Genomic DNA, 26,058 nt, shown 5'->3' with positions numbered 1-26,058 from the left:
CCCTTCAAATCAGAGTCCCCTTTTAGCAAATATTTGAAGGCACCCATGACAAAGCAAGAAGGCACCCTGGTTGAGAATGGCTGATCTAAGGACTGGAGAGCTGCAATAACATACATGGTTATTTTTGGGTTTAGATATGCTTTTAAGTAAAAATCAGGGTAGCCCTTTAATGCCATGTCATAATCTGGACTAATCTCATGCCTATATTCAGTGAAAAGAGATGGATTGCTAGCAGGGAAGATTTTATTTTGGCAATAGGTTTCCGAAGGGTAAATATTTTTACCAACAAGTTCACTTATTATCTCTAAAACACATCACAATTATTAACAAAAAGTTTAAAGCTCAACTCCAGGATAGGTAAACATTGAATAAACACAAGAGTCATTTATATTCTTACTTGAATCTTGGTGTGCTTTGTGTATTTCTTCCAGATCTGTGCAGTGATCCAGTGTGGAAACTCTTTGCAGGAGCTTCCTGTAATACAGACCAGTCACTGCAGCTCTCTCATCTTGTGCAGGGTGACTGGTCTTCTATCCACCCCCTCCTGTAGCTTTCTGCAGGAAGTGGTTAGTAGGTGGAGCCTGCTGGATCCCTCCTACAGCTCTACTCAGGATATGTACATCTCAGTGATGATTTCACCGATACTTTCACAAGTGAATATCTGATTTTGTTAGGGCATTTGGTGCACACAAAGCGGATTACTATCATTTTTGGTTTGTAAGGAATATATTTAAATGAACGTTTTTGTGCCTGGGGTCTGGCTTTAAAGTACTGTATGTTTATGTAAAAAATATCTGTGAGCAGAGAGAGATGACAGTTCCTTCACACATAACCTACACTGCATATACAGGAAGGAGAGTTGGTGGTCTGAAATGACACGAAGTGCAGTGTATGTATGAGGTCAGTGAAAGGGGGAAGAGCTCATTCAATAGAATACACTTGATGCATATCATGTCCCATCTTGAATCAGGTTTGTGAAACATCCTGGAAGGTACCGAAGCTCCAGGAATCTTTGTGCTTCATAGAGAAGGAGGGGGGGATGTCTACACTGGCTCTATTGCTACATGACGCTACAGAAACCCATACCAACCAAACAGCAATTATATTTATTTGTTCTGACGGGTCAAAACTGACTAAACGATGAAACCAGATTAATCACTGTGGGTTATCGTTTGTTAACTTCCCTTTGCACTGCCTGATTAAACCTGATAAATACTTTTATGGAATAAGATACATGCGGAAACTCATAGTAAGCCATTAAATCAACCTTTCCTAGTGATGGAAGCTCAGTTCTGATTGGTTGACCCTTGTGGATAGTAACCCCCTTTTTGGCACTGTAGGCAACCCCCCCCACCAAGGAGGGGAGAAGAATAGGAGAGGAATACGTCTACCCTTCGCAAGAAGAGATGTCATTTGATGCTTTAGCAGTTGAAATATAAAGTATGGCATTTAAAGTGATTTAAAAGGAATGAGTCTTACCTGTTCAGTCTCAGCTTCTTCTTCTTGAAATGTGACTGATATCTGTTCCCTCGCTAACTGTTCTTATGCCTCATATACACGACTCTCATTCACGTTTGATCTCCCTTTGTCTCCGCATTTACATTAAAGTCTCATATCTGGTGTCCTGGACCCTATTGTTGTCTGCCCCTCAGCCAGTTCCTAACTCAGCCAGCCTGTCCCTCCAGTTGGGTTTGCCTCTGCTCTTCTTTCACTGCTGCCCTCTCCACCTCTGAACAAAAACTTCTAGCTGAGGGGAAAAGTCAGAACTTCCTGAGGCTGCAGTGAGGGAGGAGAGGGTGGCAGCCATGTAGGAGGAGAGACACAAATTATTCAGAGAGGAGAGAAGGAGGAGGGACGGTGACGTCACACAAACTGAGTACACTATGGGGAAATTATAATAGAGCCCACAGATGTAGAGAACCGAAAATCAAGCTTGCAACCCAGTGTACTGGCCAAAAATACAGTATATGCACAGTATAAAATACAGCACAAAGAACGGACTTGTAATTTTTTATCACAGATTGACACTACTGTCAGCTGTTGTAACATATATATATATATATAGTTATATTATTATTATAATACAAGATTTATATAGCGCCAACAATTTGTGCAGTGCTTTACAATATTAGTAACCAATAAATATTTCTATGTTGCTTCATTATGAGACCCATGATTGCCTCTTCCACAGAACTGCACCCGGGCAGTTTGTTTTTTTTTTAATTTAAGTGCGGTACCGACCATTGTATAAATAATCAGCCTTTATCAACCAGGGTATCGTGGCACAGTGGTGTCACAAGGGGAGTGCGGCCCGCACCCAGGTGACACCATTGGAGGGGTGAAACCAAAGTAACCGAGTCATTTTGGTGTCAACCCCTCTGAAAAGTCGGGCACGCGGTCTGCCGGTGGGCATCTTGGTGACCGCAGTACAGCGTGCGACGTCGTCACGCGCATACACGATGATGTCACGGCGGGGTGTCACCCGGTACCTGCACTGGGTGTCACCCCACCTCGGGACGCCTTTGCTGTGGCACACTGGTTTGCCTTCTACCTTCCTCAGGGGTGCCTCAAAATTTTGTAGTAGTGGGGCTGTGATGTGAAGGGGGCAATGAAGACTGATGTAAAAGGGGAACTCTGATGTGAAGGGGACCTTTAATATGAAAGTGGGGCTTCTGAAGGGGAAAAATCTTGATTTGAAGGGTAATTTCGATGTGAAGTGGGAAACACACTTTTGTGGTACATTTTTGCATGGTGTCTCCCTTAAAATCTATGACATTTTAGAGTGGGGAGCCGTGAGATTTTGCATACTTTTAAAGGGTGCCATGACTAAAAAAAGGTTGAGAAATGCCAATTTATAATTTTTCTTTTTTTTCATTTATAGCACTAACACTGCCTGGCCCAAAAAAAGTCATGACCTAGATTTCCAGCAGTGTTATGATCTGGGCTTGCTTCTGTTGGTCAGGTCCAGGTTCACCAATGTTAGTGGGGGTTACTCACATTTGACTGCAAAACTGGAAATGGGGCGGGTACAGCTGGCTCTGCCTCTAGATAGGCAGAGCCAGCTGTCACTCACGCAGCTGGGCGGATCCAGACATAATTTTCGGAAACCGCTTCAGCTGCAGCGTCTCAGTATACCGCGAGCTACTGAGCTTAGAGTGACAGGAGGACGCTAGTTCTGTCCTCCCGTTACCCTAAGGAGAACTATGGGGAAAAGCCCTAACCCCATAGTTCTCCTTTAAGGGGCAACTACACCTGACTAATCGAGGTGGAATAAGATGGACTTGTAATGTTGCCCACTGGCCATTTCAAAGCAAGGTAATTTGAATAGTTCAGGGTCATCCACGCGAGCCCTACCTTTGTCTACTTAGCCAAACAATAGGCATACACACGCTGACTTTTCATGAGATTTGAGACAAAGGTCAAATAGCTGAGTGCTCTCAATCAGTATGTCTGTGCATAACATGGTTATCTAGACAGACGGGTTTCCATTCTACAGAACTTTGTTTATTCGTATGCAAACATCTATTCAGAGAGGTTTCCAGTAAGTCACCCAGTTGCCATTGACGTGCATGGATTAGGTGACTGCTGGCTCTTGAGTGATCGAAAACTGTTTGTCCTACTTGTGCTCCATTGAGATCTGCGAGTCTCTGTGCCATGTGTGTGGGGGGCTTGAAGTTGGAGGGCTGGGGAATGTAACCATGTTTCAGGTTACACCCTACATAGGGGTATAACATAAAATATGGTCACCAAAGGTGGACTAAGCCTTTTATATTATGATTAGACAAAAATTTGTCACAAAACAAAAGCTTAGTTTCAAAATATTGGAAACAGTACAGAACTGTCATTAAAGTGGCAAGAAAAGCATGTTTGCAAAAGTAAGTGGGCCCATTCCATTAGAGTGTGCTACTTTACACAAAGTAACATGCGTTGTGTTTTGGCAGCCCAGTCATGAATTGGGGCATGCATGTTTAACAACATAGCACACCTCAATCCATGGTATATGTGTTGTTGTATGGTGTTGTGCATTGGGCTCTACTGTACTGTGTTGGGGTGCCATTCATAGAGTAAATGCGTTGTCATGCGTCCTGCCACCACACATTAACATGCACATTTTAGGGTATGTTGCCACAATGTACAAATGTGAATGGGCCCCCTTTTCTACAGTTAGAAGGGTTATTGCCTAAAAGTTATAAAAGGGATATTTGTTAATATTATAGCATATTGGGATTTACACTATGTATTCAGGCCAATGCAATATGTAGTGTCAATAGCAATGACAATGTCTAAATTCCCACAGCAACCAATCAGAAGTCAGTTAACAGAAGACTGTCAGCTGAGCAGTGTGTGTGCATAAAGTACACACACTTCAAATTTATTTACACTGTCTATTTTAAGCTCAATTTGTCATAAAGATCCCATTAAGATATGATTCTTAAACATCTATTGATTCTTGCATGGGAGTGGACATACATGGTATGCACATAAAAGGGACACAATCCTGCATTGGTAGCAGTGCGCATACTGTATACATGACTGTATTTATAAACTGGGTGGATGCGTCTCCGAATCCTGTAAGCATCAAAGTCTTGCCAGCACAAGCCACCACACCCTTGTTAAACCCTCACAGACAGCAGATGCTACGTAACAGGAAAAACAGTGGAAAAGCTCTGGAACAGACGATTCTGTGAAAACGTACGGCCATTTACTATAGTATGTAAGCAATACTTTATTTTAATTGCAAAGATTCCAGCCTAATTAATAAGCAGATCATTGTTCAAGGGTCCATTCACACTATTCGTTGCTTTATTATGCGCAAATTCATCAACTGAATCACACTGCATTAAAGCAGTCCATTCCTTCTGCATGGGCTGGCACCACACCTCAACACACGAATAATAATAATAATAATAATAATAATCATACCTGCGCCTTTTTTTTTTTTTAAAACATCACAATGCACAAATGGTTCACATCTGTGTGTTGAGGAGTGCTGGGTAGATGCATTGAGGTTCTAATAAAAATGAATGGCACTGCAACGCACTGCAATTAGTTGTGTATGTGTTGCTTAATGCACGTTGCACCGCATTTTACAGAAATGCAGCAGTGTGAATGTCATTTCATTTCAGAATCATTGCTGTAGTATTCTAATCAGCTTGTACTTTTATCTACTATTCATGAAGAAAAGAGCGGCTAAAAGTCTCTCCAGTACATCATTGTGTCCTGCAAGCCAGTTTGGGAACGTTCTCAAGCCCTGTCCTCTATCATGGTTTGTAGGGTCGTAGTTGTCCAGCACAGAATGAAGCTATTAAATAATTTTGGCCAATTCACAAGAATTGGCACTATCTGCCTCGACAAGCTTTGATTGAAAAATTGAAGCCAGGCAGAAAATTGTCAACTGAACAGTGACTGCAGCCAATCAGGTACCCTAACAGCAGCAGGCACCAACTCTCAGAATACAAGAGCTGGCAAGGGAAATTCCCCCATCCACCCTTTTTATCATGGCTGAACGAGAGAACTCAAGAGTATGGCCAGCTTTAGTCAGCGTATGCCTCATAAATCCTGTAGTAACCATGAAGGTGTTTAAAAAAGTATACAAGACTCTGGATTAAGCATACAGTAAATGATGTGGTGCTTGTGCAATACATTACTGTCTATAAGGTTACCTGTCCTACTTTTGTTCAGGGCACATCAATGCAGCATGTAAAACAAAATGCCTGGTCTATGCCTTGGGCAACACTGTCCAGTGAATAGGGTGTGAAGGGGCCCTTATACTTGCATTTAAAGTAACAAATGCAATGACTTAGGGCCCTGTCACACCATCAGGAGTGCTTTCAAGTGCGTTCGACCTCTGGAACTCATCGGAACGCAACCTGGCCGGCTCAGTTTTTTGGGGGGCTGGAGGGGGTGTGGCAGTGCATTGAACTCAATGGCACTGTAGCCATGCCCCCCGTCCGCTGTGCGATTGTCGGCACCCGAAACACCTGGCACATTAGTGCCTGCGTTCCGGTCCAGTGCGATCTGCATAAAAGTGTTTTGCAGATTTTTTTGCTGATCGCACTGGACCGGAATGCAGGGTTCAATGCACCGCCTCAACCCCTCCGGCCCCCCCAAAAAACTGAGCTGGCCAGGTTGCGTTCCAGAGGCCGAACGCACTGGAACGTACTCCTGATGGTGTGACAGGGCCCTCAGAGGTTGGATAAACGGTATAGTGGAGTAGAGAACATTTCATAGTTAAATAATGCATTGATAGCGAAGCTCCTGATCATCACACCAAAAAAAAAGGGACAACTAAACTACTTCATCAGTAGAATTTCATTAAAAAAACTTTGATGAACATATATTAAATTCTATAATAGTTAATGTGGTTAAATCAACCATCAGTTTCATCCGTAGTGACTTAAAAAAAAAACAACTGAGCAGGATGGATCATTTTTCTTGAATGAAAGAAACTCTTAGGGTGGCCATACACCTGACAACCATTGCACATTTTTTTTTTGGTCCCGACATCGCACCCTCGTCCGATTCTCGTTCAAATACCCCATCATGCACAGACCAATGTAGTTTTCGATTATCGTTCGTCACCAATACTAACTGGCCGAATTTCGTCGATCGGCAGAACAGATTTTCGTTTGCGCATGTGCAGTGTTCATCTTGCGATTTTTGTTGTAGGAAAACACCACTAATCCATCAATTTTTGTCCGTTTCTACAAAAGTTTTCTAGTCTGCCAGTTCAACCAAATTCAGCCAGTTGTACAGTAATTGCGATCGTGCATTTCCCATCAACTGGCCGATTATTGGATGAAACTAGGGCTGTTACTGATTAAAATTTTCGTGTTCGATTAATCGAAATATTTTTTAATCGATTAATTTCGATTATAACGCACATACAGATCCAACTACATTGGCCTATACACATACAGCACAGCAATGAAGTAATAAAATGAACTAGGATCACACTAATCCAGCACGTTATTAATCTCACGTGCCCCACTCAATATGGCCGCCGCTTGAGTGGGGCAACTCAGAATAATAACGTGCTGGATTAGTGTGATCCTAGTTCATTTTATTACTTCATTGCTGTGCTGTATGTGTATAGGCCAATGCCTTGGCTGGCACTCGTGCAGAACAAGTTTCTTGGGCAAACTCACCGGCCCAAGTGGCTCTGTCGGCTAACGAAGGGAAGGGGGAGGAGTCCGGTGACGTCAACGGATCTCCGACGGGACTCCCGGAAGCCAACGGAGAGGCGAGTGTTTTCATTTTTGATCAAAAGAATTGTAATCGATCAAAGAGTTTAACGATTAATCGAGGAATTAATCGTTAATTTCCGCAGCCCTACATGAAACCAAACGATATTTGTAGGATGTATGGGCACCTTAGGGGCCTATTCCCACCCAATGCATTCTGATGATTTTTTTAAGACATTAAAAATGCATATACACAGAAAAAGCCGTTTTCAATGGTGTCGTTCACACCAGTGTGTTGTATAAAATGGAGAAGGCTGCATTTTCTTTTTTTCGCATTGGCATTAGCAAATGTTCTGACAAGCTTTTCTGTATAAAAGTTTGCTGGAAAATCTAGCAGTGTATGGCCAGTTGAAGGAGTAGGGAGAGAACGAGGGATGTGGTTCCAAAAGAGGAACATTTGGGAGCTATGTAAACTTCAACTGTGAAGCACCGGAGCCAAAGCTGGCCTCTTAACCACAGGGGCTGGTCAGACTCTGTATGCCAAAAGCACCCAAATCATTTACATCTTTATCTGTGCCCATCAGAGAACAGTGAGCATCTCTGAACATATTCATGGGAATTGTAAACCAGTGAGCATGCCTGCCACCTTGTGACAATATCATAGCACAATGAACCAAACCGTCCATTTAAAAATGAAAAGAACATATTGTACATAACGCATCACAATCTTTATACATACATCATACACATTATACCCTGACCATAAATCCTTGTGCAATCAATTTTAGATTTACCAAAGCTATGAAATATGAAAACCTACCTAATATATCCAATCAATTTGTATCCAGTCAGGCAGACCCTTGCACTACATTGTTGTTGGTAGATCTAAAGGAAATTGTAAAATCAGATCGTAACATGTGTGGTGAACTTTCAGGAAATGGAAAATCCCAGCATATGTTGCCAGCCAAAGGTGATTGCACTAGAGATACAAATATATTACAGCTAATGTCTTACCTCATTCTCTGGAAGAAATTCTATCCTCTTCATCAACGTTTGGGGGGCTGAAGCATCGTCATACCATTAGATCCTGTGGCCTAATGAAGTAGCATCCCTGGGTGGAATGTTTCACATAACAGTGAATTCACAAAGCACAATGCCTAAACTCTTCTCATGCCCATGTGCTATTCACTAATTTTAACAAAAACAATTTTTTTTTTCTAGTGCATTCAGTACAAATGTAATGGTATGGATCTGCTGAATGTAACACATGCATGTTATAGTATTAACTGTTGTGAATCTTGGTTTGCAAAATCAAATTCACAAACATTATAGGAGCTGTCAGAGGTGGAGATAAAATGATTAAATGTGCATACTGGTTATTCTGTAAGGAATAATAGTTTTATAATAACACAATATTTATTTTCATGAATCAAATGTCTTGATTCAAAAAATAATACAGAGATAAAATAGCAAACACATGTACCATAACCCCGCTGGCTTTGTGACTTGATGCTATGGAATCCTAGGTTTCCAGGACATTATTAACATGCTATTGTTATCTACTGTGTCCTTCATCAATGCACATTTGCTGGTTTTGATTATTTTATGGTCTAAACAAGAGGTTGAACCCATCCTCAGGCCTTACCTGAGCAGTGCAGCTTTTGTAGATCTCAGAGAATCACAGAGAACTTACCAATTGACTTCAATCAGTGATCACATTCACCTGAGCCCCTGGAAGGACATCACAAGCTCTACTGGTGAGATCGGAAGGCCGGATTGCAGACAGGAGTGTCCCCGTTTGTTGGGAAATGCTGGAGGACATTTATAAATTCTGCTTCACAGCAAGATAATCCTAAAGCCGTACATGCACTATTCAAATTCCAGCCTGTTTTTCAGGAACTGGCCGAAATTCACACAGTGGGTGCCGCTGTCAGCACCCTTTCGGCCGTTATCCCTCGATCAGCTGATCGTAAAATCTTTAAATGAACGTCAGCCGCTGTCAGAATACGAAGGAAACAGAGGGGATTCTTTGATCTACACTCATAAGTGTTGATGGAGGAATCTGTTCTACGGGTTGAATGAAAGTAATAGAATAGTGTATGGCCAGCTTTAGTAGCAATGAGACAAAATATGAAACAGTTTTACTATGACGGTGGCTTAACACAGTTATATTGCAGTCAAATGCACTTCACTGCAAATAACATTAAAGCACAATCAACAGTGCCGTTCATTTTGATTGGCACCCCAACCCACGATGTGATGCATTGCATTGAGAAAAAAAAGACGTGTGGTTTTAGGAGTGTTGCCCATTCGAAATAAATGTGCTGTCTTAGTGCAACATACATTAATGTGTGTAGTAATGCAGCACACTACACAGGTCTAAAGGGACCTAAACACTCAGCTTCATTCATAATCTCCTTCCTCTGCTGCTGTGGCAGTCTGTTAGAGTGTAATACCACTCAGATGAACTGAAACCTGCTCCTGAGCACTTCACACAGTGGCATGGTGGTTAGCACTTCTGCCTTGCAGCACTGGGGGTCTCTGATTAAAATCCCAGTCATGACACTAACTGTAAGGAGTTTGCATGTTTTCCACTGTGCTTGCATTGGTTTCCTCCGGGTACTCTGGTTTATTTGCACACTCCAAAGACATGCTGGAAGGTTAATTGGCTCCTGTCTAAAATGGCCCTATATGTGTGTGCAGTAAGGACCTTAGATTGTAAGATGATTGAGGGCGGGGACTGATGTGAATGTGATCTATATAAAGTGTTATGTATATTATCAGCACTATATAAATACCTGGAATAATAAGAAATCTGTATCATATCCAGTGATAAATCTCAGTTTTGGGCTCCTAAAATTACATCCAGGATGGTAGCCTCAGTCTCTTTGAAAATCTACACCGTGAAAGTTTTTACATAACATAACACATGTTAAATGAACATATACAGGGTTTTTCAGTTTGGGGAAGTGAACAAGCTACATAGCTGAACTGGAAAGTGATCTGAATTGGAGAATTTTACCAAATCAGCTATGTTGTCCTACATTGTTCGCTTCTCCTGCCTTCTCCAAACTCTTTTGTGAATAATCCTGATAATCTTATGGAAATAATGTTCTTGAAATTAAAGGTCTGGTGACAGGGTCCCTTTAAACTCGGGCAACTTCCGTTCACGTGTCCCACTTCCGGGCACCTTTCCCATAACCCCTCCCCCTGCTTCAGTCGTGTCCACAAGATAACCCCTCCCACTACACGCCTATGCCACATCACGGCTCTCTTCCTTATTTTTTTTATTATAACGTTTTACTGAGCTTTATGAACAAACATTGTCAGGAACATTCTGTCAGCTCTCTTCTTTGATTGGTTAGCCGCTGTTTTGCGTCACGTGGTAAGGCGGAGGCGAAGCCTCGTCATCACACCGGAGTCATGAACCGGGAGAGCAGCTTTAGGGCCCGTGAGTAGTGGCCGGGGTATTGGTGGTGTCTAGCGGATTGGGCTGGCGGGGTGGTGTTATGAGGAGGGAAGAAGGTATTGGGTGTGTGGCTGACAGTATGATGTAATGGGAAGCCCTGTCTGTCAGTGTGGTGCACGGTGCCTGGGAGGGCAGAGAAAGGGGTCGTCTATCGGGGGCGGTGTACTGAGGGGTGGGGGCAGCTTGTGATGTGGTACAATGATCCAGCTGGTACATCCTGTCTGCTGCATCCACCATATATGATTAGAGATTGATAGCAATGAGATGATTGTTGCGGTGGTGTTGTATGATCTGCCTGTGTATGAATGATTGTATTAGTGAAGTACCTGGGACTGGTGTTGCTGGCAGATTCCTAAACCTTGTCCATTCATTATACAATCTGGTTGTTTAATCTCCTTTTTAAGTTTACCTAAGTTATGTTATGTGAGGAGGTCTGATCAGTTTCTATCAGATCAGGCCCTGGCACTAAGTGATTGGTGGTAGATCTAAAGCAGATCGTACAATCTGTGTGTATGGCCGGCTTAATGTACACTTAGCCGTGGCTGTGCATTTCAGGCAGATCAGAGCTCATCTGAGGGTTTGATCATCAGATTGCTCTGTGTATGGTCACTCTGATGCTTGCCAGATGTGACCTGCGATTAACCAGCCATTGGAGCACTATTCTTCCCACCACCAGCAATAGGGGGGGAGCTGTTTGTCCCACCGTGAGCAATGGCTGGTGTGGGTTCGCTGTTCGTCCCACTGTTTGCATCGGCGGGGGAGCTGTTTGCTGGTTTGTGATCTGACGTTTTGCACCCCAAAATTAGCCTTTAATGGTGTAAGATGCGTTTACGGTTTACAGGGCTGGACTAATCCCAGGAGCCAGATCGCCAATGCTCCTTACAAAATACAACTGGAGCCTAACTTTTGAGGTTTTCTCAAGTTGTTGTCAATGGAGCTGGCTCCTTTTAAAAAAAAATCCTGTTGGCTCTTGGATTGGATAGACTGGCTCCTGAACTCCATATTACTTTGTCCACCCCTGGGGATAGTAGTTATAAGTGGAATTTTACCCTTTTGGTAGACGGACCCTATGAGTTACATCCTGTCTTCCTAAGCTGGCCATACATCAGAGTTTTCGTTTGAGAAAATTCCTCAAAAAGTTTGTTTAATTTTCTAATAGTTAATGGGGTCAAATCCACAATTATTTTCGATAGCGATGCACCGATATATCGGCCGGAAGTGCAATTTTTTTTTTTTTGGGCCAAAATAGCAGTGCATCCGTTCTTTCTCTCCTCCTCGCTGTGCGCTGCTCTGTGTCCCAGCGGGGAGGAGATAAACTGTCACAGGATCCGAGCGCTGCGGGAGGAGAGCGCTGTGAGCGCCCAGTGTCTCGCCTCTCTGCAATGCTCAGCCCCCTGTCACAGATCAGGAGAGCGGCATGTGAGTGCAGACAGCCAGAGCTGTCACAGGAGGCTGAGCTCTCTTGCCGCACCGCCCAGCTTCCTGTGACAGCCAATCAAAGATGGAGAGCCGTGGTGTGGGCAGAGACTGCTGTCACAGGAGGCTGAGCTCTCCTTCGGCCCACCCAGCCTCCTGTGACAGCGTGTCAGGATGGAAAGTGGGTACAAACAGTCAGTGATCGCTGAGTGTTTGTAAATAATTGGAGATGGAGTATGGTGACTATATCCTCAATAATGAATGAGAAGTGATCTACATCACCTCCTGTTCATTTATGATTGTGGATATAGTAAACGCACTGGGGGAATTTATCAAAACTGGAGCAAACAAAATCTGGAGCAGCTCTGCATGGCAACAAATCAGCTTCTCTCTTTCATTTTCAAATCTTAACTGAACAAACTGAAAAGAGAAGCTGATTGGTTGCCATAGACAACTGCTCCAGAGTTTGTGTGCTCCAGTTTTGATAAATTCCCCCCACTATGTCCTCATGTTATGAATGAACAGGAACACTTAGTATAGAGGATTTCTGTTAATTTGTAACAGGGGCTGCAGAAAAAAAGATTGAGGACTTTGTTCTCAATCTCTCTTTCTATTTTAAAAGGGAATTATGAGTTTTGGTTTTCAATCTTTTCACAAAAGACGATTAGATCGTTCGCTTCTCCAGCCTAATGCACACTTTTGGTAGACTGGCCTTTGTATTTGTCTTGAAGTCATCTACATAAAATTAATGAATCTTCTTTTTTTCTTTTACAGCCTCCAAGCGGCGCCTTCGAGGCTCTAACCCAAACATGGCCACGCCTCACCAACTCTTTGATGATACCAGTTCAGGAGCTGGCCCTCAAGCGACAGAGTACCCCAACCATGGTTCCCCAGCCCTCGGCATACCAGCTCAGGCTTTCTTGTCGGAGCCAATGTCCAACTTCGCAATGGCCTATGGAAGCAGTCTTGCTAGCCAGGGCAAGGAGATGGTGGACAAGAATGTGAGTACTGTGTAATAAAGTGATTTTCCAACATGATTTTGCATATTCCTACACAACTGTAACCCCTCCTTTTTGTGCTGTTAGAACTTTATCGGTGCTGCAAATACTTAGACTTGAAAGAATTAAACAGCTAGGTGCCAGTGTACATTTACTATTATCACATGGCCAGAAAGCGAGAGCAATTTGATAAGTGGGATCTAAGATGATATTAAAAACCTGATGGAGATTATAAACCGTCCATTTGAAGTATATTCCACATTGCCGGAGATCTTCTGTGTCAGTGACTACTGCCACTAAAACAGGAAGTGAGAAATAGCTGGGGACACCACTATAAAAACACATTCATAACATAAGAAAAAAATGATTTGGCTAGTGTTCTGCTTTAAAGCAGCATTGTACTGAGAGCAATCTGGAAGCTTCCATTGCGGCCGACCTTTTGAACATGCTCAATATGTCTGATTTGTCTCTGGCTGAGACACTGACCTTTTTTTGTAGACAAAAAGTTAATAAAGTCAGAAACCTTAAAATCTGGGAACTTCTTATTATTGAAGGCATTGGATCAGAATGGAGGCAGGTAATTGGCACTTTCAAGGAGTGTTCAGCAACATGTCTGCTTCCAGGAAAGTATTCATGATGACAGTCCAGTATTTTATGAAATTAGCTTTTTGTCATTCATATATAGTGTGATGCAAGCGTCCCAGATTTTGAAGCTAACCTATTTCCTCTGTTTCACAGATTGATAGGATTATCCCAGTGGGTAAACTCAAGTATTATTTTGCTGTAGACACAGTCTATGTCGGGAAAAAGATTGGACTGCTCTTCTTTCCCTTTATGCACCAGGTAAGATCTGATTAAGGAATGGCAGCCTATAGCTAGCTGTCAAAGAACTGCTTGAGGCAATGCAATTTCTGAGAGCAAATACAAAATCCAGCCTAGGTTGTCTGAACCATAACGATGACTATTAGGCTATGTGTATTTATTTAACTTCTTTAGGAAGACCCTGCATGTGGTGGCCATTGGCATATTGATATATTTAATACACGACAAAGACTTCTCTGAGCACTCTAGTTTAGACAGTGAGAGCGCAGAGCTGCTTGCTTTGAGGCTCCCTTTTGTCTCATTTGTAACCTTTGACTAAGCAGTGTAATGAAGAATGTATTTTCTGATCTGTAAATCATTTCTTCAGCTCTGGGTATCGGGAAGATGTATCCACATTTGCATCCACGCAGGTGGCACAGACACCCTAAAGGTGAAGTAATGGGAGATGTCTGTGGAGGTTCTCATTCATCCAGGTCATGGTATATCTGTAAAAAATAAGGCAACTAAACTGGATTTGATGTATTTCGCTTGAAGATGTTTCACTGGTCATCCAACCAGCTTTCTCAATTCAGAATGACCTGTAGAGAAGTTTTGTACAAGTCATTCTGAATTGAGAAAGCTGGTTGGATGGCCAGTGAAACGTCTTCAAGAAAAATACAGCAAGTCCAGTTGCCTTGACTTTTTTGTACAGATAAGTAATGGGAGAGTAAAGTATGCTCTTCCCAGTAGTTTAAGCTGCCATGTGACACTGCAGCTGTCACACATCGGCTCTATAGATTTAGAACTGAACGATCACAAACCACTGATCGCTCAGCTCATGGCTTCTCTCTACAGATTCTTCCCCCTCTCTCTGTTCCTCCAGAACTCGGAGGGACAGACAGGAAGGGGCGAGCATAGCTAGTGCTGGTTCTAGAGAGGCTGAGCCAGCTGTCTGTCAGTCAGCGGGGTGGATCACGACAATATTGTCAGGATCTTTTTCAGCTGCAGCACAGCTTTGAGCTGTCAGCATAGGGCGTGCAGCAGCCTGCTATATGCTGACTTTGGGTCACAACAGTAGTAAATGAACTCGTATGACTCCTAGTTCTCTTTTAATCCAATCACAATGGATTGTCTAGATGTTATTGTCCAAGAATATATCTCTACCCCAGCGATTTGACAACAACTCGGGCCTTTTGCCATGCGAATTGGGAATTGACAACTATGCAGACTTCCTGATACCATGGTTGGAATTATGTAACTAGAACAGGGTGGCTGACAACTTTCAGACCGCCAGTTCCCTTTTTGGACAGTCAACATCTACACATTCATGATGATTGGATTATGCTGTCTGTGCTACCTGTGTGACATAAATTCTAAGGTATGTTCCTGGCACTCTGAACTTATCAGAAAGAAGTGGATTGGAGAAGCTACGAAACGCCTTTAGAATTAGAAGTCCAGTTGAATGTTACTAGCTACTACTAGGTATACCATGACCTGGATAAATGAGAACTGTTAAGCTGGCCATGCACCTTACAATTATCTGCAGACTTTCTATTGTCAGATGGAAAAGGTGGAACAGATATCTCCATCTACACTTAACTGTGTGGATGGAGTAATCTCCACCTGGGCCAATCTGTTGCACTTTTTCCATCTGACCACAGAAAATCTGCGGATAATTGTAAGGTGTATGGGCACCTTTACAAACATACCATTGAAAGGTGTGTTGTATGTTTTGGCTGATTCGATAAGTGTCCACTATCCTGGACTACAGGACTCTGTTGTGGTGGGAATCATTAGTTTAGCAAAAGACTACTGGAAAGGGCTGACAAAATGTCTTCCACTTTCACTCAACAAACACCTGTGTGTTGCCAGCCCACGATAGCAAATTGGGAACTGCGTGCATTTCTGGCACATAAATAGGTATTGTTCTGTACTGCATATATTTCTTTTGAGACTCCGGCTGTGGAATAATGTGCTCTACTACGCTGTGATCCCAGACCCAGTCCTGGCAAGTGTTGTCATAGAATGAACAAAAAGATAGAAGGATGAGTGAAGACTATTTGGATTTCTGTGTATTTCAGGACTGGGAAGTCCGGTACCAGCAGGACATCCCTGTAGCTCCAAGGTTTGATGTGAATGCCCCAGACCTCTACATTCCAGGTGAGTTGGTAAAATGTTTTTTCCCCCTAAACACTCTGTCTATATCTGCTGACTACATAACAAAACCGCCATTCAAATTCATGAAAACATAATTTTTTGTTTTTTTATGGGGATAAAATGGCTTTGTTCAGGCTTCTTAACAATCGCATGTGTGTAGTAGACTTCACCAAAGTATCTATGTGGCCATTCTATCTTTCACATGTTATAATAATTGGACACACAGCATGCCTCCCACTGACTTCGAATGATCCTGAAGTAAACCTGTCTGAGAAGTATGAGGAATGGAATTGTTTCAATTCCTTCTGAAAATGTTTACTTCCTGCTGTATTGAGCTGCTGGCCCAGAACTTGTATGAAAGGCAGTAGTGCTCATATGCATGCTCGTTCTGGGTCTGTACTTCAAAGCACTGAAGCCAGAGTTTCCATGACAGCCAGGCAACTAGCAGTTTTAAAAGCAGAAGTCGGCAATGGTGGGTTTTGTTTTTCCTTTTCACAGGTTTCCTTTAGCGGGGCAGGCACAGGAAGCAAGTTGTTCTAGGTGTCTGTCTTTTAACGTGTTAACTGGTGTAAGAAAACTCCTTCAGGCTGCAGACACTGACAAAATTGTTAATGTTGCATTTACAGATCCTTTAAACATGAGTCTTTGTTAAGGGCCTTATGTCTGAACGTGTTCTTACAAGATCTGGAGGTATTTCCCCACAGTCCCCAATCAGAATCGGAGCAGATTTGATGCTGTTTGTTGTTTTAGCAGAAGTAACTCCAGTTTTTTATTCATACAAAAGGTTCATAATCGTTCCTTTTGAGTAATTTAAGCCTGCTCTTGCTTACCTTCACTAAATGAACGGCTATCCTGCACAGTGCAAATATCAATTGTTCAGTCTTTGGTTTATGCATACCCCAGTATGTGTATATGTATACTATTTGCTAAAGAAAAAAAATATACTCCTTTTTATTAAACCCATTCTTTCCCTTCCTTAGCTATGGCTTTTATCACATATCTTCTGGTCGCTGGGCTGGCTCTGGGTACACAGAACAAGTGAGTTTCATGTTCTTTTTATCCTGCCATTGTTATACTTTAGAAATGGAAATTATATATACAGTACTGTACTGTTCTCTGATATTATTTGGGGGTCCTGTGTGTAGAGAACTATTGTTCTCAGTGCTGTCCACAACTGTATCTTCCACTTTCCTTCTCTCTGACAGTAATGGAGTTTGTGCTTGTTGCCCAGGTACATGGAAGGTAATGTCTCCCCTTTAATCCATACCAAGGTCTCAGATCCTGCTTAAAGCTGTGGAAATAATCAGAAATGAGTCATGCTGTGTTGCAGGCGTTCGTAAGCTCAAAGGTCGTTCATGAGACAAGCGGAACAGTTCTCAGGGCAGACCTATGACCGATTTATACTTGTTTATTAGTCTCAGTAGTGTTGGGAATAACTGCTCGCTCAGCAGTCACATAAAAGTATTTTTATCATATGTAAATGTCGCAAATGTATTTTGCGGTTTCAGCTGAACCCAGCCAGACGTAAATCCGATCCAGTTATGTATTTATTTATTGTACTTTGACATAGACTAAAACAAGTACCCAAATCTCTCTTGATATTGGCCTTCTTTATTACCCGCACAGCAGCTCTTTCCCTTGGAGAAGGGTCTCTGAGCCAATCATTTTGTCTTCTGCTAATTGGGGAGAAGAGCACGTGTGTGCTGCATCGCCATGTATAAACTGAACAAAGGCAACCGAGTTCACTGACCTTGTGAACTGGATAAAACATATAAACAGGCAGCTCTGCTGACCATCGGACAGAGGAGCACATGAAAAGTCCAAATGAGCTTCTAACATCCACATGTGACAGTGACCAACGAGTGCTGTAATGACTGGTGTATTTCTGGGGTCGCACCCCTTTCATCAGAGCGTTGAGGCTCTGATGTTCCCTTTGTTCTGATTATACTACCAGACCACTCTGCTGGCCAGAAAGAAATGAGAAAGAAAAGGATTATGGAGCATATGATTGAAATATGTTTGTTGGTCAACTTGATTCTTACCTGTGCCAAGAGATGACATAACTGTTACAGAAGTGCTATATTACTTGTCCAGTAACGTCCTGGGGTGGTCACAAAACCATATCAATTTCAACGGTGCCTTTAGCTGTTTGCCTGGGGTTCAGCCCCTTTTACTCCTAATATGACATTAGCATTGCTATACTGTATTTTCACAATGAACTGTATTCAGTAATCTTCTTAATTTCTATCCCCAGCTTCTCCCCGGAGATCCTAGGTATGCAAGCTAGTTCTGCCCTTGCCTGGCTCATAGTGGAAGTGTTTGCCATTCTTCTCAGCCTCTATCTAGTGACTGTAAATACCGACCTGACTACAGTGGATCTTGTAGCATTTTCTGGATACAAATATGTGGGGTGAGCATCTATAAGGAGAAGAGTAATCTCTAAATCGCTTTTGCTCAAACTCCTTTTCCTGAAGACCATAATAATATTTTAGGACTGGGCAAAGGAACCCGATAGCCATAGTTCATTTAAAAAAAAATACACAAAATGTAAACTTTTTGCATCGGATCAGCATATACTCCCTGGTTACTTCATAGGTAGTTTCCAGAACAAAAGTCTCTCAAAAATCATCAAGGATCCCACCATCTTGCATCCTGCTATTTTCTGCTGCCTGGACTAAAAACCATTTGACCCGGAATACTAGTATAAATGTACAGAGAAGTACTTATACTGGATGTTACAAGCACGTGGCAACGCACAAGAAATCTGTAATGAAACTTATGGTAAACAATATAGGGGCTGTTTATAAAGCAGTGAATGTGACCTTCTCTGCTGGAGAATCTTCTAGGTCTGTTTTGTTTTAAATGACAGGGATTCTCCACCAGAGAATGTATGGTGAACTCTTGTTCATTGCTTTATGAACAGACCTACACAACTATTAGTATCTAGTTCATTATAAAGGAAACCTTTTGTTCTTAAAAAATTCAAGGTTGCCATTGCTGACCTCCTTCTGAATATGCTAGTTGCCTGGCTGTCTCTGGCTTCAGTTCTTTCAGTCTTTGACTTCTCGTACGATCGTGGGATTTCCTGCGATTCTCGTACGAGAATCGTGCAGTGTATGGGCACCTTTAGAGTGAAGTAACCATACTTCCAGCTGCAAGCACTGAAGCCAGTGATCATGGCAGTCAGGGATCTTACATTTTTAGATTTAAAAAAAATGTTGGTCGCACCCTCCATGCTTCCTCAGTACAGTGTGTTCTAAGGGCAGGGAGGGGACCTGGCGGTCCATTGAAGTGAATGGCACCGTATCGACGCCCTCCGGCCACAATGCGATCGGCCGCACGGGAACTATTGTCCCGCCCCACAAGGAAGTAAACCGGCCGCAATGCGATCCAGTGTGTTCTGGCCAGAATTGGGCTGGAACGCACTGTTCCTGGTGTGAACAGGCCCTAAGACTAATCAGTAGAGGTGCACCGAAACGAACCCGAAATAAAAAAAATTGTCAGGTCGAAACCGAAAATGTTTTTTATTTTAAATATTTTATTTTTTATAAACTTTCTAAAAATTTGTATATTTTATTTGTATTCATTTTTTATTAAGTATTTTTACTTTTTAGGGGCTTTGGTGAAATATTGGGGGTCTAAACAGACCCCTGATATTTCCCTTTTAAAATAGAAAACGAGATTGAGAACAGAGTCCTCTATCTCTTTTTCTGTATCCCCTGTTATCGATGAACAGGATACTCTGAGTGTTCCTGTTCATTGATAACATGAGGACATGGTATGTTTACTATAAGCACAACTATGAATGAACAGGAGGAGATGTAGATCACTTCCCATTCATTCATAATTGAGGATATAGTTAACATACCATATCCTCAATTATGTACAAGCGATCACTGATCTCTGAGTGTTTGTATTGCTGTCCTCTCTGACACGCTGTCACAGGATGCTGGGCTCTCCTCCCTACACCGCTCACTCAGCCTTCTGTGACAGTGCGGCCTGTCTCCACCCACACACCACTCTGCCGGACTGTGATAGGAGGCTAAGCGGTGTGGGAGGAGACGCCGGCCTCTCGCAGCGCTCGGTCGGCTGTCACTTTCTCCCCACTGGGACACAGAGCAGCGGGGAGGTGGGAAGGCAGGGATTCGCCGATGTATCGGCAGGAAAATTGCAGTTTTGGCATTATGCCAAAAGTGTCATTTTCGGCCGATATATCGGTGCATCCCTACTAATCATACCAACAAAAAAACGTTTGGGAGTTTTTTAGGTTCTACAATGATACCATTACCAGACTATAAAAATATACAAATTTATTTAGAACTTTTAAAAACAAATTTTTAAAAATTATACATTTTGTAGATTTTATATATTTTGGTTAGGATGTCATTGCAGCACCTGAAAAGTCCCTTAAACATCTTTTGTTGGTCTGATGAGTCAAAATGTGGTGCTTTGATCCTGTGGGTTGGTCCATATCCTCTTCACTGAGGACAAAGGAGTTTAAAATGATTTGTAACAGTTAATAACAAGTGTTTTTAATATATGGCCCAGGTCTTTCTTTCTTTTCTCACTGCTTTAAAAAAAGAGCCCCTACATGATAACTAAACCCAAGAACAAAAATGTGATGTATTGCAGCTTACCAGTCCTTCTGGTGGCTGCAATAGGTTTTATTTTTCAGAACATTTTAGCAAGAACAGGAAATACCTGTTGATCTTGCCACACATGCAGTGTCCTTGTCACTTCCTGTTAGCAGAACTGTCAGCAAAACAATCTTTGCTCTGTACACTACTGATCCAATCATACCCCTTGTATTGGAGAAAGGCAGACATGTTTGAAGTCTAGTCTGTGTGACAACCATGGATTGGTTATATTGGATTATTGTGTGTGTTTTGTTTTATTTTGTATTTGTTTATTACACTTTTGTTCTTTTGGATTAGATACACTAATGTATAGCCCCCGCCTCCTCTTCTACCACTATGTTCTCTCTCCTGATCTCGCTTTGTGTTTTTCTGTAGGATGATCTGGGCGGTTCTGTGTGGACTACTGTTTGGGAAGACCGGATATTATGTGCTACTCGGCTGGTGCTCAATCTCCATAGTATTTTTCATGGTAGGTATCTGACAAATATTAGGGTGAGCATACACAGTTTTGAAGACTGCCAGATGTATTCCTGGAAATTGGCAGCCCCCACACCTGAGAATGGCCACTATGTATATACTGTTGGCTCCAATACTGCCCTAATTAGTAATGATTTATAAAGTCTGCTCTATATCCCGAAGTATAGCCAGCCTAGTGACTCAAAGGTGCGAACACCGCAAAATTGTGTGAAACCAGTGTAGTGCTTATTATTATCGAAAATCCTAAATCAGTCTACACAATCAAATAAGTACAAATCATACAATATAAAACAAAATGATCCAATTCCAGTGAACCAAAACTTATACATGTGTAGATCCACACCCTGTGGTCAATGTATTGTAGGTAAGTCACAGGTCTGTAGTCAGGAATTGGCAGTAAATGCAGCTTTATAGCGGGCAAACATAAGTCTTTCCATCAGTAGGGTACGCTTTCCCTTTTAAACATAACCGCTTCCAGTAGCAACTTAAAAGTAACTCAAATAAAATGGTCTACTCCAACTTAGGAGGCTAACTGACAGTAGTTTCCCTCGCTACTTCTTACTGGACCAGCTATTCCGACTTCCGGTGCAAAAACAAGATGCATAAACAATCCGTTTATCATACGGTTTTTAGCCAGACCTTATCCCACAAGTGTTCAAATGCTCACCACTCTGTGTCTGCACCCAGCCAGTGCAGCCTGGGTCTCTCTCTCCCCTTCTCTAGGCTCTCACTGCTGTAACAGAGGCGCTTTCTGTTCCTTAGCCAAGTGCTGAGTAGCTGTTCTGCAGCAGCTTCACTAAACACTTTGGCTGCACAGTGCTAAGCAAAATGGCGGAGGATGATATTTTTGACTAATATACCATTTTCCAACGAATACTTGGTTTGCTCGTCCACCAAAACATTAAATTGTAGGTTCCCACAATGAATTGATTTCGGGGTTCAGGCACCTTTCTCCAGTGCTGCCGTGTGTGCCCACGGTTAAAATGGCTGCTGGTGCTCTGTCCCCACCTTCTCCATTACACTCTTTGCTCTGCATACCATTGACTTCCGCTGCGAGTGCTAAGTTAGCAGTGCTGAGCGCTGACGGTGGTTTTCTAACTCGACACTCTCAGGCTCTGAGCAACTCAACATGCCTCAGGTGCCGGCTAATTAACAGAGAGGAGGTGTACCTGTTGGTGAAAATGCTTAACCCAGTTTTAGCCAGGGGAAGTTGTCCTTTTCAACGTCTCACTGACATACATTGAGGGCTAGTTCACACCAGCCCCAGTGCCTTCCGGCCTGCTGCATTTTTTTTTTTTTTCTGACCGGACCACAGGCATTGATGTGCCACATGTTCTGGTGCGGGCGATTGCGCTGTGGGCCTGGCTGTGATGCTATTGACGTCCATGCACTGCCACGTCCCCTCCCGCCTCAGAACACAGTGAGCTGAGCGGGATGCAATCCAGTGCGTTCCAGCACAGAGCCGGGCCACACTGGGGCTGGTGTGTACTAGTCCTGTGTTTATTACCCTGTTTCCCCGAAAATAAGACCTACCCCGATAATAAGACCTAGTACTATTTTTGGGAATTGCTATAATATAAGACCTAGTTGTGACCTTTCCCAGGGCCGGTGGTTGCATAAGGGGTAACTTGAAGAGCCACAGAAGAGAATCAGCGATGCCAACGAAGCCAGCGCTAAAGGAAGCGAGGCGGCAGCAGAGTGAACAGAGCCGCATAAGCTGATGTTTCCTCTATAGCGCCGCCTCCTGTCACAAGCGGAGTGATACCAAATGATCTCCGCCTGTGAGGAATGATAGTGAAAGTACGTTTCGCTCATTCTGGCCAGCGATTGGTTACCAAATTGCTCTTGGAAAGGTACGGCACCCCATTATTGCCCTGATCACCCTATTAACTTTGCCATTTTGGATTATTTAATTTCGATTTGCATTAATTTTGGATTGTTGAACATTAAAAAAAAAAAAAAACCTACCCTGAAAATAAGACCTAGTGTGTTTTGTTTTTTTTTGAGGCAAAAAAAATATAAGACCGTCTTATTTTTGGGGAAACACGGTATATATCCTGGCACAGTATATAAAATAAAAATGATCCCTAATAAATCCTATTACCCTTTGGACACACGCTATAAAGATGGACCTAATGGCTTTTTACACATTGATGAGACGTTTTGGTTCACTGGAATTGGATCATTTGGAGATGTACAGTATATGTATTATGAACATTTATGGACTTCATATAATACTGACCTAATTGGTTGTGCAGACTATGGGAAAGGGGAGGGGGTCGTGTAAGATGTACCTTGGCTCTGATTTTTAGCTAAAATTTGCCATTACATGATGCATATTTTTTACATTTTTGAAGTGTAGATATTTTATTACAGTTTCTGTAGCCATTGGAGAGAGCAAATACATGTTCATGAGAACAGTGGAGAGAATGAGCATATAAATGGAACCATTGCTATCACCATAGTATCGATAGATACTTTTATATACTCGTTCCCTCTAGCGCTCAGTTAAATTGTCTTTACTAACATGTTTTTGTTTCCTACAATCATCAACTCTATCTAATGGTCATGACGTGGTATTTTCCCCATGCACCCTGCTTTATATGAATATATCTATTGAAGAATGTTTGACCACACAAGAAATTACACTAAGAACATTTGTTTTTTGCCCCATTCCAATACCAGCCGGTTAACTTGCACAGAATGAATATACCTACAGTTATGCTGTATAAATGGACTCCTAGTGTTGCTGTCCATGACTTGGGCACTTATTCTATTTTCCTAAAATTGTTTTGAAATATAAATAAAGTAGGTCAATATGGCTAGATCTCTACTCCCTCAGAACACCCTTGTGTGTACTCTAATACACAGACTGTATAATGAAATGTAAATTGCAGCCAGTCGGAGCCTTCGCCTTTTAAAAATGGAAGCAATTGCTGCAGAAGCTGCTTGTTTGCTGTAGGTCAGTGCAGACTGTTCTCCTTTTATTGTAAATGAGGCTCACCAATATTTATTTTTCAGCCTGTTGTCTAACGTACAGTTGATATTTACCCTAGGTCCGGACTCTTCGATTAAAGATCTTGTCAGAAGCTGCAGCAGAAGGAGTTCTGGTGCGTGGGGCTAGGAACCAACTGCGTATGTATCTGACCATGGCCATTGCTGCAGTGCAGCCTCTGTTCATGTACTGGCTGACATATCACCTAGTGAGATGATTCCCCTTCAGTCTAAGCCTGGCCTGAGAATGCATCAGGATGACATCAAACATCCCACAACAAGTCTTTTTTTTTCCTCACAATTTCGTACTGTTTCTGTGCGTGGATCACATTGCCTGCTCATTCATTGTACAGCGGTCCCTTTTTCCATCCCTGCTCCATCACCCTGACCAAGACCACTGGATGACACGCACTCAAGATGATGGTGGCCTCTCACTACTGCAACCTCACACAGCACGGCTCAGTTCTCATCAAACTTATTCATTGTAGAGTCTTCAGTTGTGCACTTGCTTGTGCTTACAAAGGATCCACAAAAGTTAACCCAAGTGGATGGGCCAATAAGTATTAGGCAACAAATTAAACCCAAAAAAAAATTCCAAAATGCCTTTTTCATTTTGTACCCTATATTTAAAATCTCCTATTTTAGCGTTTTTTATTTTAATTAAAGAAGTGTTTTGCTTCTATGGTTGAACTCTTAGGACTATACATATATTTGGAGATCTCACTCTATTGCATGACACATACCACAATTGTGCTGGTAATCGCAGTTCCTGGTGCCTGTAACCCCCACACCAAGCACAGGACTGGACTCTCGGCTACTCCGTTGCATCTGATTAAGACTTAGCTTTGTCTGAGAGGAAAGACCACCAAGACCCAATGACTTCTCATAGAGTTCAGTGCGGATCCAATCAAAGGGGACTTTGCCTTATGAAACCGTTCAGCAGACCAGGAATGCTGCATATTCACCAAGCTTTAATATGTCTGGACTTTTACTTGCTTGGGGCTCTCGGTATTGTACAATATTGGGCCACTTGTGTACCTGTATAATGGTCTAGCTAATAGACGGGCAGGGGCGTCCTTGAATGTTGTAAAGTCCAGCAGTGTGTGTGCTGTGATTGAGACTTCACACAGCAGTCTGCGTTTTTATTTAATTGTTACAGCCGATGTCTCATAAGCACATTAAATTGTCTTTTTCAATGTTATGTGTTGAATCCTTATTGATACACCCCATGCAGAAGAATGCAAATCAGGCTTGGATCTGCTGCAGATGTCCATTTGTCTTCTGGATGCAGGATCAGCTGTTCACTGTTAAACCAGGGGCTGTGTCAGTCGGGGAGTTAGGTACCCTAAGGTAAGGTACGTAGGAGCTGTGCTTTAATGTATTAGGAGCAGTGTTTGGAGTTTTGTATACTGTAGATACAGCCATATGAGCCAGCTTTACTTCCCAGTGTCTTGCTGATCACCTTCTCTTATTGCATATCGTCTAGAACAGGCCTCAAAATTTCCACTCGCCCCCTCGCAATTGGCGAGTGAAAATTGCGGGGGGGCGAGTGGAATGTCAGCAATGGTGCCTCGCCGGTGGGACTAGGAATGGAATACTACCGCCGCGGCAATCGCTCGCTTCTGTTTTTTTTCTTTCTCGCCTGCTGCAGCTACAGAGCGGCCGAGCCCGAGAAGGAGAACCGAAGCGAGCGATTGCCGGGTGGTAGTGTGCCATCCAGAGCCGGAGCGAGCTCTCTGCGCTCACTCTCTTTCGTCCCGGCCGCTTCAGCTCCACTCAGAGAGGCGGCTCTGATTACACCCGTTATCGCTCCCTCTCTCTCCTTCTGGCCGCTCTGAAGCTGCAGCGGCCGGGAGCAGAGAGAGGGAACGCTGACAGGTGTGATCGTAGCTTCCCGAAGCTGGAGCGGTCTGGAGAAGAGGTGA

At 42.7% G+C, this 26,058-nt stretch overlaps 2 protein-coding genes across 3 annotated transcripts in view; one reads left to right on the top strand and one right to left on the bottom strand.

Moving 5' to 3' along the window:
* The window catches only part of KCNK6 (potassium two pore domain channel subfamily K member 6), a 30,614-nt gene extending 28,785 nt beyond the window's left edge, over nt 1-1,829 (bottom strand). Inside the window, exon 1 of the mRNA XM_018562987.1 lies at nt 1,480-1,829. The gene's annotated coding sequence lies outside the window, so the exon portion shown is untranslated. The remainder of the gene's footprint in view (nt 1-1,479) is intronic.
* An 8,600-nt stretch (nt 1,830-10,429) lies between these two features.
* YIF1B (Yip1 interacting factor homolog B, membrane trafficking protein) lies at nt 10,430-24,380 on the top strand. Of its 2 annotated transcripts, none has more exons than XM_018562974.1 (8): nt 10,430-10,635; nt 12,844-13,070; nt 13,806-13,910; nt 15,950-16,028; nt 17,006-17,063; nt 18,280-18,435; nt 21,038-21,131; nt 24,196-24,380. In XM_018562974.1, exons 1-8 carry the CDS (start codon nt 10,608-10,610, stop codon nt 24,349-24,351), a joined length of 903 nt encoding a protein of 300 aa, XP_018418476.1. In that variant the 5' UTR covers nt 10,430-10,607; the 3' UTR covers nt 24,352-24,380. The 2 variants fall into 2 exon arrangements, with proteins under 2 accessions (XP_018418476.1, XP_018418477.1); XM_018562975.1 differs by having other exon boundaries at nt 10,621-10,709.
* The last annotated feature ends 1,678 nt before the right edge of the window (nt 24,381-26,058 follow it).

This window comes from Nanorana parkeri, unplaced genomic scaffold (genome assembly GCF_000935625.1).
Source record: "Nanorana parkeri isolate BGI_ZX_2015 unplaced genomic scaffold, ASM93562v1 scaffold620, whole genome shotgun sequence".
NCBI lineage: Eukaryota > Metazoa > Chordata > Amphibia > Anura > Dicroglossidae > Nanorana > Nanorana parkeri.
The sequence above is the reverse complement of the archived record's forward strand: the minus strand, read 5'-3'. Positions and strand labels throughout refer to the sequence as shown.

Coding starts and splice junctions, on each gene's coding strand:
- YIF1B (XM_018562974.1), top strand. CDS start 10,608: ATGAACCGGGAGAGCAGCTTTAGGGCCC. Junction 13,911..15,949: donor TCTTTCCCTTTATGCACCAG/GTAAGATCTGAT, acceptor TGTGTATTTCAG/GACTGGGAAGTCCGGTACCA. Junction 17,064..18,279: donor GCTCTGGGTACACAGAACAA/GTGAGTTTCATG, acceptor TTCTATCCCCAG/CTTCTCCCCGGAGATCCTAG.